Source organism: Heterocephalus glaber, unplaced genomic scaffold (assembly GCF_053883595.1).
Source record: "Heterocephalus glaber isolate CG9 unplaced genomic scaffold, H.glaber_assembly_v1.0 deba00001577, whole genome shotgun sequence".
Classification (NCBI taxonomy): domain Eukaryota; kingdom Metazoa; phylum Chordata; class Mammalia; order Rodentia; family Bathyergidae; genus Heterocephalus; species Heterocephalus glaber.
Genome location: NW_028258358.1, coordinates 29,021,114 through 29,033,734, shown reverse-complemented (window position 1 = coordinate 29,033,734; position 12,621 = coordinate 29,021,114). Strand labels below are relative to the sequence as shown.

The 12,621-nt window shown below is 42.1% G+C and overlaps 1 protein-coding gene across 2 annotated transcripts in view; it reads left to right on the top strand.

Moving 5' to 3' along the window:
- Dct (dopachrome tautomerase) overlaps nt 1-12,621 on the top strand; it is a 96,348-nt gene that overhangs the window by 45,980 nt on the left and 37,747 nt on the right. Inside the window, exon 1 of one of the 2 annotated variants that reach the window (XM_004870853.3) lies at nt 9,144-9,963. The exons of the other annotated variant lie outside the window; for it this stretch is intronic. Within the exon in view, the coding sequence (XP_004870910.1) occupies nt 9,669-9,963 (295 nt within the window). The 5' untranslated portion in view covers nt 9,144-9,668. Of the gene's footprint in view, nt 1-9,143; nt 9,964-12,621 lie in introns of those variants that run through there. 2 annotated transcript variants of the gene reach the window in all.

The following is a 12,621-nucleotide window of genomic DNA, read 5'->3' as shown; positions in this document are numbered from 1 at the left end:
AGTGAGAGTCTCTCTTCCTGATTGTTCATAGAAATCAAAGAGCTATGGGTTGTTGACTAGAAGGTAATAGTTTCCAAATAAATAAACAATGACCTAATGAGTCAGACTAACAGTTTTCTAGTACAGAAATTTGCATCTGACAGCAGCTTAAATGGATTGCTTTATGGAAATAATAATAATAATGATTACAGCCATTGTTGGCTATTGTACTATATTCCAGGTTCTGCTAGGCAATTTACATATAGATGGTGCCATATTTAATCCTAACCATTAAACTTTATTAAGTTGATATTATTCTCTATTATTTACACATGAGGAAACTAAACCTGAGAGGATAACTACTTTGTCCAAGGTCATAGAACTGCTAAGTTCTTTGTTTTCCCACACATACTTTGGAATCAATTTGTCCTAACCCACAGAGTAACGTGCTGGGATTTTGATTAAAATTTTTTAACTTGAAATTTTGTTATTTAAAAAATAAATTACATGTGTACACAGTTCAAAATCAAAATGTGCAAAACTGGTGAATGCAAATGCTTCCTTTATTTTCTTATCCTCAGTCTTTTAAAAGTCTTCTTTCCAGTGACACCCACACAACCCATTTCTTGCTTTTATTGCATACATTTACACACACACACACACTCACACACTCATACACAGAGGCAGCCAGACAACAACAAACACACAGAAACAAAGACACAACCATCCCGTCACAGATCGATGTTAGCATAAGCACGGTGACCTCAAGGGCCCGTAACTTACGTTTTTCCTCCACAATATATTTTGGTGCCCCTCCTAGACTCCGAATGGCCTTAATGGCACATTTACAAGCCCTGGTGGAGCCACCAGTACTAAAGCTGTCTGGAAAGTTACAGCCGCTTGCAAAAGTATAGGTGGTGTGTGCTGGGTTTGTGGGGAGTAGACAGAAATCGGGGCGATTCTGTCCTTCCCAGAGGTCCATGCTCTGAAGGAGGAGTAGCTCTACTACTTACCTATGTCAGTCATTCAATTGCAGGGGTACATGTAACAAAATTTCAAATGGAAGAACATATTCCAGGTGAAGGATTAAAAAAAAACACGAAATGAAATGAGCATGAGACGATTAGAAGGTACAAGCGCGCAGAACAAATAATTGAGACAAAAATAGGAAGGTGAATGTTGCAAAAGCTGAAATTAAAAGGTGTGGGCCGGGGATTTAGCTCAGTGGTTTTGCCGCCTGCTGCGCAAGCGCAAGGACCCGAGTTCGATCCCCGGTACCAAAAAAAAAAAAGTGTCTTTGATGTACAAACGCAGTCTTAAGGAAAGACTATCAAAAGTGTATGCAAACAAGGAAAAAGCACACTCGACTGTTAACAGAAATCTCACAGACCATTCCTAACCCTTAACTCCTCAGCAGAACAATCCACACATACCAGGAAAAGAAAAGCTCTTAGATGTAGAAAGAAAACCTTATCAGGACAGATGCTTAGCATTTAGGAAACAATTTGGACACAGGAAAAAAATAATCTCATTTTCCCATGATGTGGCAGCAGAGAATAGATCAAAAAGCATCAGACAGAGGAGACCAGCAGGGGGCTAAAAAATGGGGAAGATTTTCACATTCAGAGGCATGGTGGGGGGGAAGCAGCCAGCTTGCTGACAAGCAGAAGAAAGATGCACATGTTTTCTCTCTATTAAACTTAGCAACAGCTCTAAGCCATTTACCATTCTATTCAATAGCACGCTAAGCTTTGAGCCATTCTTCCTCCTTTGAGTGTAGGAGAGGCCTGGGCTTCGTCCTAGCTCCAAAGTCTTGTATGTCCTTCCTGTATCACCCACTCTCCAATTCTCTACAGTACCTAATTTAATTTACTTTCCTAGATATGCATTGAGTCTTTTTTACAGGTAGGATGGTGCTTGGTGCTGAAGTGTAAAATGAAAATATGCAGAACATCTTTGTTTATTCAGTCTTACCTCAACTGTAAAGAGGGAGATAAAATGAATTGCTTTCTACAAAGGTACTTTTCCAGTCTCGGGTTATTTAGCTCTGCCATGCACAGCTTCCTCTCTGTTGGATTTCAGAACATTCCTCATAGCCCTTGATTTTATGGCTTTTCTTGGCAACAGATAGTCTAATATACCTGAGATATCTCCTCCTTGATTCTACTCTTCATTCCTAGCTGACTTTTCCTCTTGCAAATAAAGCAGCCTTTAACTGAAGTCATGCCTCTGATCTGAGATGTGCACCTTTAGATCTGTGATCACTGATACCAACTTCTCAGGGATTCTTGAATTCTTCTCTAAGCTCTGTCTTGCTTACAAACACCTTTGGCTGGGTGTTTACACTGAAACACAGGTGTGCATGTATATATCTTTTGATCTCATTTCACCAAGGATTTGAGACAGATGGAGAAATACATAAATTTGCAAAACGATAAAATAAGAATCCCAGAACACAAGAATCCAAGGGAAGGAAAATATCAGACTGGATGCTGCATAAATCAGTTACATCATGAGGGGACAGAAGATTGTGCACTAAGCTTCACAGCTGACTGCAGCAAAGGGAGAAACACCATCCTCAGAGTTCGAAGCCTTGAAAGGTGGGGCCAAGCTGGTGGCTATGAGGAAGTGCAGCTTTTCCGGATACGTAGCTGAGAGGAATCCTTCCACTGTGAGTTGTTTAAGAAGACATAAAAAATACCTTATAGGCTTCCCATAGTATTTTCCAATAAAATACCCTAATGAAGGCAGATGTCTTGATACCCATAGGCAATTCAGTTAATGCTAGGCTAGGAGGATCCCAACTCTGACTCTCAACTACAGTCAGTCTCCTCTATCAGAATGAGGCTTTCTTAATTCTATTCTGACCTGCCTGGACTTCCATCCTGGGACGCAATCTTAAAACAGTTCATTTAAAATAGAGCCCTTTAAAAATGTCAAGGAGCAGTTCCTTGTCATTTATGTGAGATATCATAAGGTAAGAAAGCAAGTTTAGCACAGATAAATAAATGTAAGTTTCTAACAGTTCCTCATTTTTAGGGACTGTAGTGACTTCCCCAAAGCAGATGATAAATGGGGCAATGTATCGCAGTGAAAAGATTGTGACCTTAGAGGAAAATGGAGCTTGGTCATAAGTCTTGTTAACTAAGGCCTCACAGTCTCAGTTTCCTCCTCTATAAAGTCAAGATAATACCAACGAAAAAATAAATGCTATGAAGAAAACGAAATTGTGCAATGCGGTAGAGTCATTCGTGGGGATAGACCAGTTAGAAAGATCAGTAGGGGAAGGTTTCCTCAGGAGTTGCAACCGGAATGATGAAGAGGATTCTGAGCATGAATATTCCAGGCAGAGAGAATGAACAGGATGTGCTGGAATACAGACCTATTGCCTTGGTCTGCTTCTGCAGGACAGAGGGGAGGGAGGCAGGCAAGGGGTTGATCATGAAGGATCTTGTGAGCCACTTTCTCTCCAACTAACTAGGGTTAGGGGTTTTTCAAAAACAGATTTTAGTCACAGACCAATAAGAGATCCAAATTTGCAACCTGTGCTGCATAATCATCACTAGGCAAATTAAACAATTCCCAACTGGACTCTACCTTCTTTTTTGTTGTTGTTCTTGATAACAAGAAATTTTTTTATTCCATTAAGTTTATTGGTACATTTTAGGTATACGTTATGATCACATTCATCATTGGGAATTTGTAACTGCACATGATATATCTAGGTTCTTGTTTTTTCCCCATTACTCTCCCTTCCCTTTCACCCCTCCATCCCTCCCTATTCACAAAAACTTTGTTTCTGCTTTTTCCTTCTTTTCTCATATTTTTGCCTTTCCTTCTTTACTTTCCCCATCCCCCTCCCTAGTTCCCCTTCCCTTTTAGATCTTTTCTTCCTATCTTGCATTATCTGTTATGAATTTTGGTCCTATTTACTCTTTTTTTTTTTTTTTTTTCTGTTTCCTGGGATCAACCTCCAGTCCTTGCGCTTGCAAGGCAAATGGCAGAACCACTGAGCTAAATCCCTGGCCCAAAATAGAACTACCTCTTTTTTTCTTTAAAGCAAAATTTGAAGTTTAATTAAAATAATAAGAGGAATACATTAAACAAAATATTTTCTGATTACTGATTGTGAGACTCAAAGCAGCCCCAAAACACTGGAGATGCAGCTTATTCTTGAGAGACATCAACTGTCACAAGAGGTTTTCACTCTGAACTATTCACATTTTGTAGCAAAAGACAGAACAAATTTTTGCAAACACCCCCTCTTTCTAAAATATCTTTGCAAATAGGATCTTCTCATAATTCCAAAGAAAAAGAGCTTTCTTTCTTATTTCTTAGCCAATGGGCCTGTTACTCTCACCCTGGAATCTCATAAGAATCCAACCAGAAATCCCCAGGACACCAGCGGCTACTCCACTTGTCTTCCCCCAGGGGACTGTGTCTGTCTTCCTACAGGGGAGCTGCTCCTGGAGCCACCGTGCCAGTCAGCAGTACCAGGAGAGTGCGGTGGGGGAATGGAAGAACAAAAGGGTAAGCATGAGGCTTTCCTGAACAACCCTCAGCAAGGCAGAATGGTCCAGTTTTACAAACCACCCGCTACAAACTAAAAACGCACACCCAAAACTTTCGGGGAAGGAAAGAGCTGAGAAGGAATTGGGGAGGGACACAAAGGACAATGACATCAAATGGCAGACTCGGCCATGGAAATTTCTTAACTTCCCACCACTGGAAGATGTTAAGTTAAAAACTGGCTGTTCAAAACTGTATCAAGAACATATCTAAAAATAGGTCTGTAGGCATTTAAAAATAAAACGTCACTCTTCAGATAAGTGACAGATATCAGATACCGACACTTGAGGAGTCTTTGCTGTAGATTTGAAAAATGCCCTGGCAGAGGAAAGGGAAGGCAAAGAAGGGAGGGGGAGGGAAGAAGGGAAAGGGAGGATTCAGAGTACAACGGGCATGGCAAGAAAGCTGGGAGGAACACATTTTTAAATCCATGCTTATCTATCCCAGTAGCCAAACAAAGCAGACCCAAACATGGAAAAAAAAAAAAAAAGTTCTTTTCTAAGAACATTTCTAAAAGTTAACTTTAAATTCAAAATATAAGAAACTGCAAGCCAAGACATCAAATATCACAATGTTCAAAGGATTTTAAAATTGACTGGGACTGGGTACTTAAGTTGCTCGACAGTCTTTTAGGCATTATCTGGCAGAACCTAGGCTCAGGCCTTACCCAGCAGGTAGAAGGCAAAGTGCCTCTGTTACTTCACCTGGTCCTCATTTACTCTTACAGTTTCTCACACCAGAGAAACTATTTGGTATTTACACGTGTGTGTCCTATTCATTTCACTTAAGAGTATTGCCTCAATGTGCATCCATTTAACCATAAATTATTCTAGTTTAGCATTTTTATGGCTGAGTAGTACTCCATTTTATAAAAAACCCACATCTTCTTTATCTAATCTCCAGTTGATGGGCAATTGGGCTATTTCCAAGATTTGGCTATTGCAAACTGTGCCGCTATAAACAGGGGTGCACATATATCGCTGTGGTGTGATTCTTTTAATTCTTTTGGGAAGATACCCAGCAGAGGAACAGCTGGGTCAAATGGGACTTCCTGGTTCTTTGAGGTATCTCCATACTGATTTCCACAGTGGTTGCACCAGTTGACACTCCCACCAGCAGTGGAGAAATGTTCCTTTTTCCCCATAGCTCCGCCAGCATTTGTTACTAGTTGAGTTTTTTGATAGCAGCCATTCTTTCTGGGGTGAGGTGGAATCTCAGTGTTGTTTTCATTTGCATCTCTCGAATGACCAGTGATGTTGAACATTTTTTCATATGTTTATTTGCTGCTTCTACTTCATCTGAGAAATGTCTATTCATTTCAGAAGCCCATTTTTGGATTGGCTCTTTAAATTTGAGGGACCTGATTTCTTAAAGTTCTTTATATATTCTAGATAGTAGTCCTTGTTTGAGAAACAGCTGGTGAAAAATTTTTTCCTACATTGTAGGTTGCCTTTTCACTCTGTTGGTGGTTTCTCTTGCTATGGAGAAGCTTTTTTTTTTTTTTTTTTGGCACCAGGGATCGAATTTGGGACCTTGAGCTTTCCAGGCAGGCAGTGGAACCACTGAGCTAAATCCCTGGCCCATTCAGAAGCTTTTTAATAAGATGAGATCCCAGTTGTTGATTCCTTGTGCTAGTTCACGTGCAACTGAAGTTTTGCTCATAAAGTCTTTTCCTATGCGAGTGTCTTCCAGAGTTCTACCTAACCTCTCTTCCAGCAGGTTTAGTGTTTCTGTTTTAATATTTAGATCTTTGAACCCCTTTGATTTTACTTTAATGCATGGTGAAAGATAGGCGTCTAATTTTAATCTTTGACAAGTTGAGACCCAGTTTGTGCTCGTGTGTGCGGCAGTGTTAAATTTTTATGGAAGTTTCTAAGGGCTGGCTCTCACTTTTGGTCCTACTCTGCTTATCTTGATGCAGGGAGGAGCACACCATTCCCAGACCCCCAGACAACACTCTGAGGGGTGCATGGGAAGAATCCAAGTAAAACCTTGGAGTTTGCTCCAAGTGAATTGGAAAGTGCATACAGGGAAGGGAGAAAGAGAAGAGTCAAAGATGGATGGTACCAAGGTGGAGATCCTGCTGGAGAAACAGGAAGAGAGAGTGAAAGTTCTGCTTTGAGTATGTTAAGTGAGAGATGTTTGCACTTCCAAGGGGAGAGGTCAAGAAGGGAACTGGCTATATGAGTCTAGGACTCTCAACTGAATTTTCAGTCAGAAATGTAAATTTGAGGAGTTATGAAACCCTAGATTTAAAGCCTCGGATGAGCTGAGTAATCTAGCAAGTAATCATACAAGGTGTGATAAAAATACGGTGTTTAAATTTAAAAAATCATTGCAGTAAAAAACACATTGCCATTAATTCCCTCCAAGTCCCACTATCTTTGAATACCTCTATCCCATCCTTCTTGCCACTTTCTGAAGCAGTTCTGGAAGTTTTTTCTCATGTCTTTAGTTGTGCTGTGGTGGATGCCTTGATGTCCTGAATTGCTTCAAAACATTTACCTTTCACAGTCATTTGGAATTTGAGTAAGAGCACAAGTCACACAATGCCAGATCCAGTGAATAAGATGGATGAGGACACACTACAAAGTTTCTAGGACTCTTTTCTGTTGGATGGCCCTTGGCAGCAGCATTCACCTTTTTTATCACACCTCTTGAAGACACAAATGTGGACTTCCAGAACTGCCTCAGAAAGTGGCAAGGAGGATGGGATGTGTGTTCCAAGTGGGGTGGGGGGATATTTTGAGGGGGGCTAAGGGCAATGTGTCTTTCACTGTAATACACTTTAAAAACTGACTTTTATTTTTGGTGCCGGGGATCGAACTTGGGTCCTTGCGCTTGTAATACACTTTAAAAATTTAAACATTCATCATATTTTCAATCACCCCTTGAATCTTTTTTTTTTTTTTGGTACTGGGGATCGAACCCCTTGTATCTTAATGACAGAAGAGATCCCAGGAACTCTCCCAGGGAGCATTCTGATGTGAGCATTGTTGATTTCTCAGTCTCAGTAGCCAAAAAATTTGATTCTAACATTTATGCCACTCCAAGGGTTCACAGGAAGCAGAATAAAATCTCAAAACATCACAGTGCTGCATGAAGTGGTACAGTGTCATCAATAAATACACAGAGATTGAATGAACAAGGTCCCAGATGGCCTCTGAACTCTGAGTTTTCAAATTCTAGTATTATTCAGATTTCTTTCCATCCATGATATTTTGTTTGAATGATGCCCCCTCAAAGGATATATATATATATATATATATATATATATATATATATATAGCCATGTCCCAGAACCTATGAAATTGGCCTTTTTTGGGAAAAAAAAGTCTTCTTTGCACATGTAATTGATGTAAGTGTCTTAAGATGAGACCATCCTAGATTGTCCAAGTGGTGAGGATTCTCCATGTTACAGACTTGTCGACAAACACCAGCCCTGGGCAACACCTTGATTCAGACTCCTGGCTTCCAGAACTGGTAGAAAAGCCACTGCTGTTGTTTTCAGCTGCCCAGTTTGTGGAAGTCTATCACAGCAGTCTGAGCAGAGTAAAGCTCGGATCTTAGCACATGCTATTGCAGGGTTTCTTCTGGAGCTCAGCTTTATTCTTGTTCAGTGGTTCAGTGCACCTCTGGCCACACAGTGGGATTGCCTAGAGACTTTTTTAGAATGCAAATGTCTGGGACACAACTGGAGAGATTCTGATTCAATAGGGCTTTGGTATAGCTGGAGGTGAGAACTACCATTGAATTAGTCACAACTTAATATCATGGGGATGTCGCAGAGGAATATCTGTGCACCTTTATTTTTCTTTGTAACCTTAGAAATTTGCTTTGAAACTTAACATCTGGTGTCTTTATGTCTATGTAGAAAAGCATTGTTAGAAACTCAATGAAGCAGTTTCACATCAGCTTTTCATACAGAGCTGGTGGCACTGTTTCCACACAAAAGGATGCATGGGAGCCGTGACATGGCCACATCTGTACTCTGCTTTCTGACCCCAGAAGTGCCAGGGAGGCATTGCTTTCTAGACTGAAGCTAACAATGCTTAACTTTAATATAAATCAAAAGATTCCCTTATAAGTCCTCACTCCAAATTGTCCCCCCACCTTCCTTACAATCAGGTAATGACATCTGTGAATTTTGGGTGGCGTGCTACTTCACATAAATTTTTAAAAATCTGCTGCAGAGATCTGCTGCACAGGAGAAGAGTAAGTTACATTTAGAGGGAAGAGACCTCCTCATTGTGGAACAAAGCAGCTGCTTGTACAGCACCCCTGAATAAAGATTTCTTTATTTTTGAAATTATGTGACCTCGTGCCATGTCTTTCTTGCATGTCAGTGAGCAGTCATGAGGCAATGTGTGTGCTTCTCTGTAAAGGGCTTTTGAGGAAGAGCTCACTGCCTCCTTGACTGACTTCCCAGGAAGTCTGAGGTCACACACTTGGCTGGAGCACATGAGCCCGATAAAGAGGATGGCTTTGCACTCTGGAAACAACGCCAGAAACTTTACCTCCTTCACTGTACACGCTGGGTCATGTGCTAATGATGCGTATTTCTCTAATACTAATCCCCCTAATGATGGCTTCTCCCAGCCCTCCACAAGCCCCACAAGGTCCCGTGGCTTGGCAGCCCAGACAGAATAAAAGCAACACGAAGTTTGGCTTTTGAACTGAGTTCAAGGCAATTAAAGTCAAGGACTAAGGAGGGGAAGAGGAGGCTTAGAAATCCCAGCATAATAAGCAGTGTGACTGGGGCACTCTGTAAATTAACTCAATTAGACAAAGGCTGATTTAACAGGGGAAGATGGTGAGAAGCACCACCCTCATTAAATGTGGCTGTTAGAGGTGCTTCTAATGAAATTAAATTTGTGGTAGTTGTTTGCATCATAAAATAGCATGTGTGTGTGCATGTATGCATTTGCACATATGTAAGTTCTGTGATTTTTGTGGGTATTTTTTTAAGAAGAGAAGAAAACATCAAAAAAAGTAAATACCAAAAATTTTTTTTTTTTGAATGAACGAATGAATGCTTAAGAAATCAAGAGTGGAAGCCACGGAGGAGGGCAAGACAGATTCAAGGAGTGGGAAGCAGGAGTTCTCCCAGTCACACAGCCATGCGTCCCCTTCAGTGGGGGCTCCTGCTCGGCTGCCTGGGCTCTTGTCTCTGGCCCGGAGCCTGGGCCCAGTTCCCCCGGGTCTGCATGACCTTAGACAGCCTGAGGGGCAAGGAGTGCTGCCCACCCCTAGGTGTGGAGCCCACCAATGTCTGTGGCTCCCAGGATGGCCGGGGCCAGTGCTTAGAGGTGCGAGCAGACAGCAGGCCCTGGAGTGGCCCTTACGTCCTGCGCAACCGGGATGATCGTGAGCAGTGGCCAAGGAAGTTCTTCCACAGGACCTGCAAGTGCACAGGTGAGGCCTCTCGGGCCAGGTGTGGCCTACCCTCAGCTTGGTGGAGAGGGAGGCTGGGGCTGCAGAAAGAGGAACAGACTACTGGCAGAGGAATCGAAAAACAAAGCAGCTGAGGCTTTGGTAGCAAGCATACTCAGCATGGCTGATGGCTCACTTCTGTCCTTCATATCCTGTAGTCCATCTGGCTGTGAAAACTTCCTAACAACAGCACACAGGCTGAGCCTGGTTTATGAACTCGTGCCAACATACCTTTGGCTTGTTTGTTGGCAGGGGAGGCTGTGGGGCTGGAGACTCGGCTTTGAAACTCAGAACAAGTCCCTTCAGGGTGGATGCTTGGCCTCCCCGAGAGATGCGTTGGTGCTTGCTTCAGGCGGCAGTGTGGTTATCGCTGTGAGGCAGGAGCAGAAGGCGGCTGTTCTGCAGCCCTGACCTCAGCATTTCCCATGATCTGAGCAGGTCTCAGGCAGAGTCCGTCTTTCTCATTAAAGCTCTGACTGGGCCATGGCTTTGGCGAAGTTGGGCAGACAGGCAAGGCAGCATCCTCCGTGAGCGGGGAGGATGGTTATGAGTGGGTAACAGTGGCTTTCTTTTATTCAGTCTGCAGCTAAACTGGACATTTCCAAATCTGCATCCTGGTCTCTTGTTCTTTGTGCTTCTTTGAAATCTCGGTGCATTTCTTATTCCTCTGGCTCTGGGGTTTCTCAACAACTCCCCACCCCTACCTGTCTGGCTTTTCACAGCCAGGCAGTCACATAAGTGCTTCTAGGCCAGTGGGACATCTGAAGCACAAGCAGCAGCTCCGGCAAGGTCCCTGGACACAGCTCTCTGGTGGCTGGCTGCGTGACACTTTTCTAAAACCTTTCTTTCTTCTATTCTGCTATGATGGCTGGACATAGGAGAATACAGATAATTGAACAGTGTAAGAGTGTGAAGAGATGTGACTAAGGCAAGGTACCAAGGCCTGTGGTGCTGATGTAGAAATGACATTCGAGCTGGGTGTGGTGGTGCACACCTGTAATCCTAGCACTCAGGAGGCTAAGACAGGAGGAGTGCTGTGAGTTTGAGGCCAGCCTGGGCTACATACTGAGTTCAAGGCCAGCCTGAACTACAGAATGAGACCCTCTCTCAAAAAATAAGAAAGAAAAGAAATGACATTAATTGTTTTAACTTAACTCTAAAAGTTCTGGGTTTATAATCGACATATATATATGTCATATATATATATATATATCTCAGTGTTGGGGATGGAAGTCAGTGCCTCACATGTGCTAGGAAAGTGCTTTACCACTGGGCTACACCTCTAGATCTTGCAAATATATCTTTAATCATGGCAGTCAAAAGAATTTTTAGGTCCTAGTTTTCCCTGGATACTAATCGTGACAAAAATTTTAATAACATATTGAATATATACTGTCCATTTCTTCTAAGCAATTGAACATTTGCTTCTATTAGATAGTGTCTCATAAAGTCTCCAAATTTTTTGGTCTAACCAGGGGTGCTAGATTTCATAACACCTCTGTGATCAGCTACTACACTAACAGGGTAACTTTCGTCCAGACTCCCCAAATACTTCCTTAGCGCTTATTTCCATGTCAATGGATAACAAAGTGCCATAACTCTCGAAAGTTGGGAGTTTTTATTCTGTAGAATTTTGGAGAAGAAAATTTTAGTAAATCAGATATAATTTTCAGCACTTCTTCCCAACTCCTCTTTATATTTTTGACCTAGTTAGCATCTTTATTTTTAGAAGGTGGGGATGGAAAGGATAGGAAATGGCAGAAGAGAAGGGGTGATTTCTATTTCTCTTTGCTGAGGGGGTGTTTATAAATTACCCCTCCAGAAGACCCAAGACTTCAGGGTCACAGCGACCTACTTTGAGAATCAAAAGGGATCCCATGCTGCAAAGGCAATGTGGCCCAACAGGGCTTGTCCTGGAAGTGCAGCCTGTCACATGGCCACAGTCCATCCCAAAGGACCAGGGCTTCCTGGGGAACAGGGTCCCCATCTCCAGCCTGTGTCAAGGCCTTGGCTGTCCTCATCACCCCATCGTCAGGCTGTGACCACCTCCTCCTCTCCATGGTTTTCTCAGTCCAGACTCAGAACCATCACTCTTTCCATTCCAACTTTGTGTTTCTTTATTTAAGGTGATTTACGATGCATTATATCTATAAACTTAACTTAGCAGGCTTTTCCTCTTTCCGGGTTTATTAAGGCATAACTAGTAGGCAAAACACTACACATAATTAATATATACATTTTGGTGAGTTTGGACATACATCCTCTTTTTACCAGGACTACGTCAAGGTCATAATTATTTCCATCACCTCCAGATGTTTCCTTGTGTCTCTTGGCTTTGTGTTTGTAAGAACGCTTAACGTGAGCTCTGCACTCTTAGCACATTTTTAAGGGCACAATAACTTATTGTTAATGATAGGCAGGTGTTGCCGAGCAGATCTCTGGAACGTCTTCATTTTGTGTGACTATAAGTTATACTCACTGAGGAGCAGCTCCCCATTCACCCTGGTAACCACCACGTATTCTATTGTCTACTTCTGTACATTTAGGAGAATTCATGCAGTGTTCGTCCATCTATGACTGATTTATTTCACTTAACCCAATGTCTTCCAGGTTCACTCATGTTGTTGCAAATGGTAAACA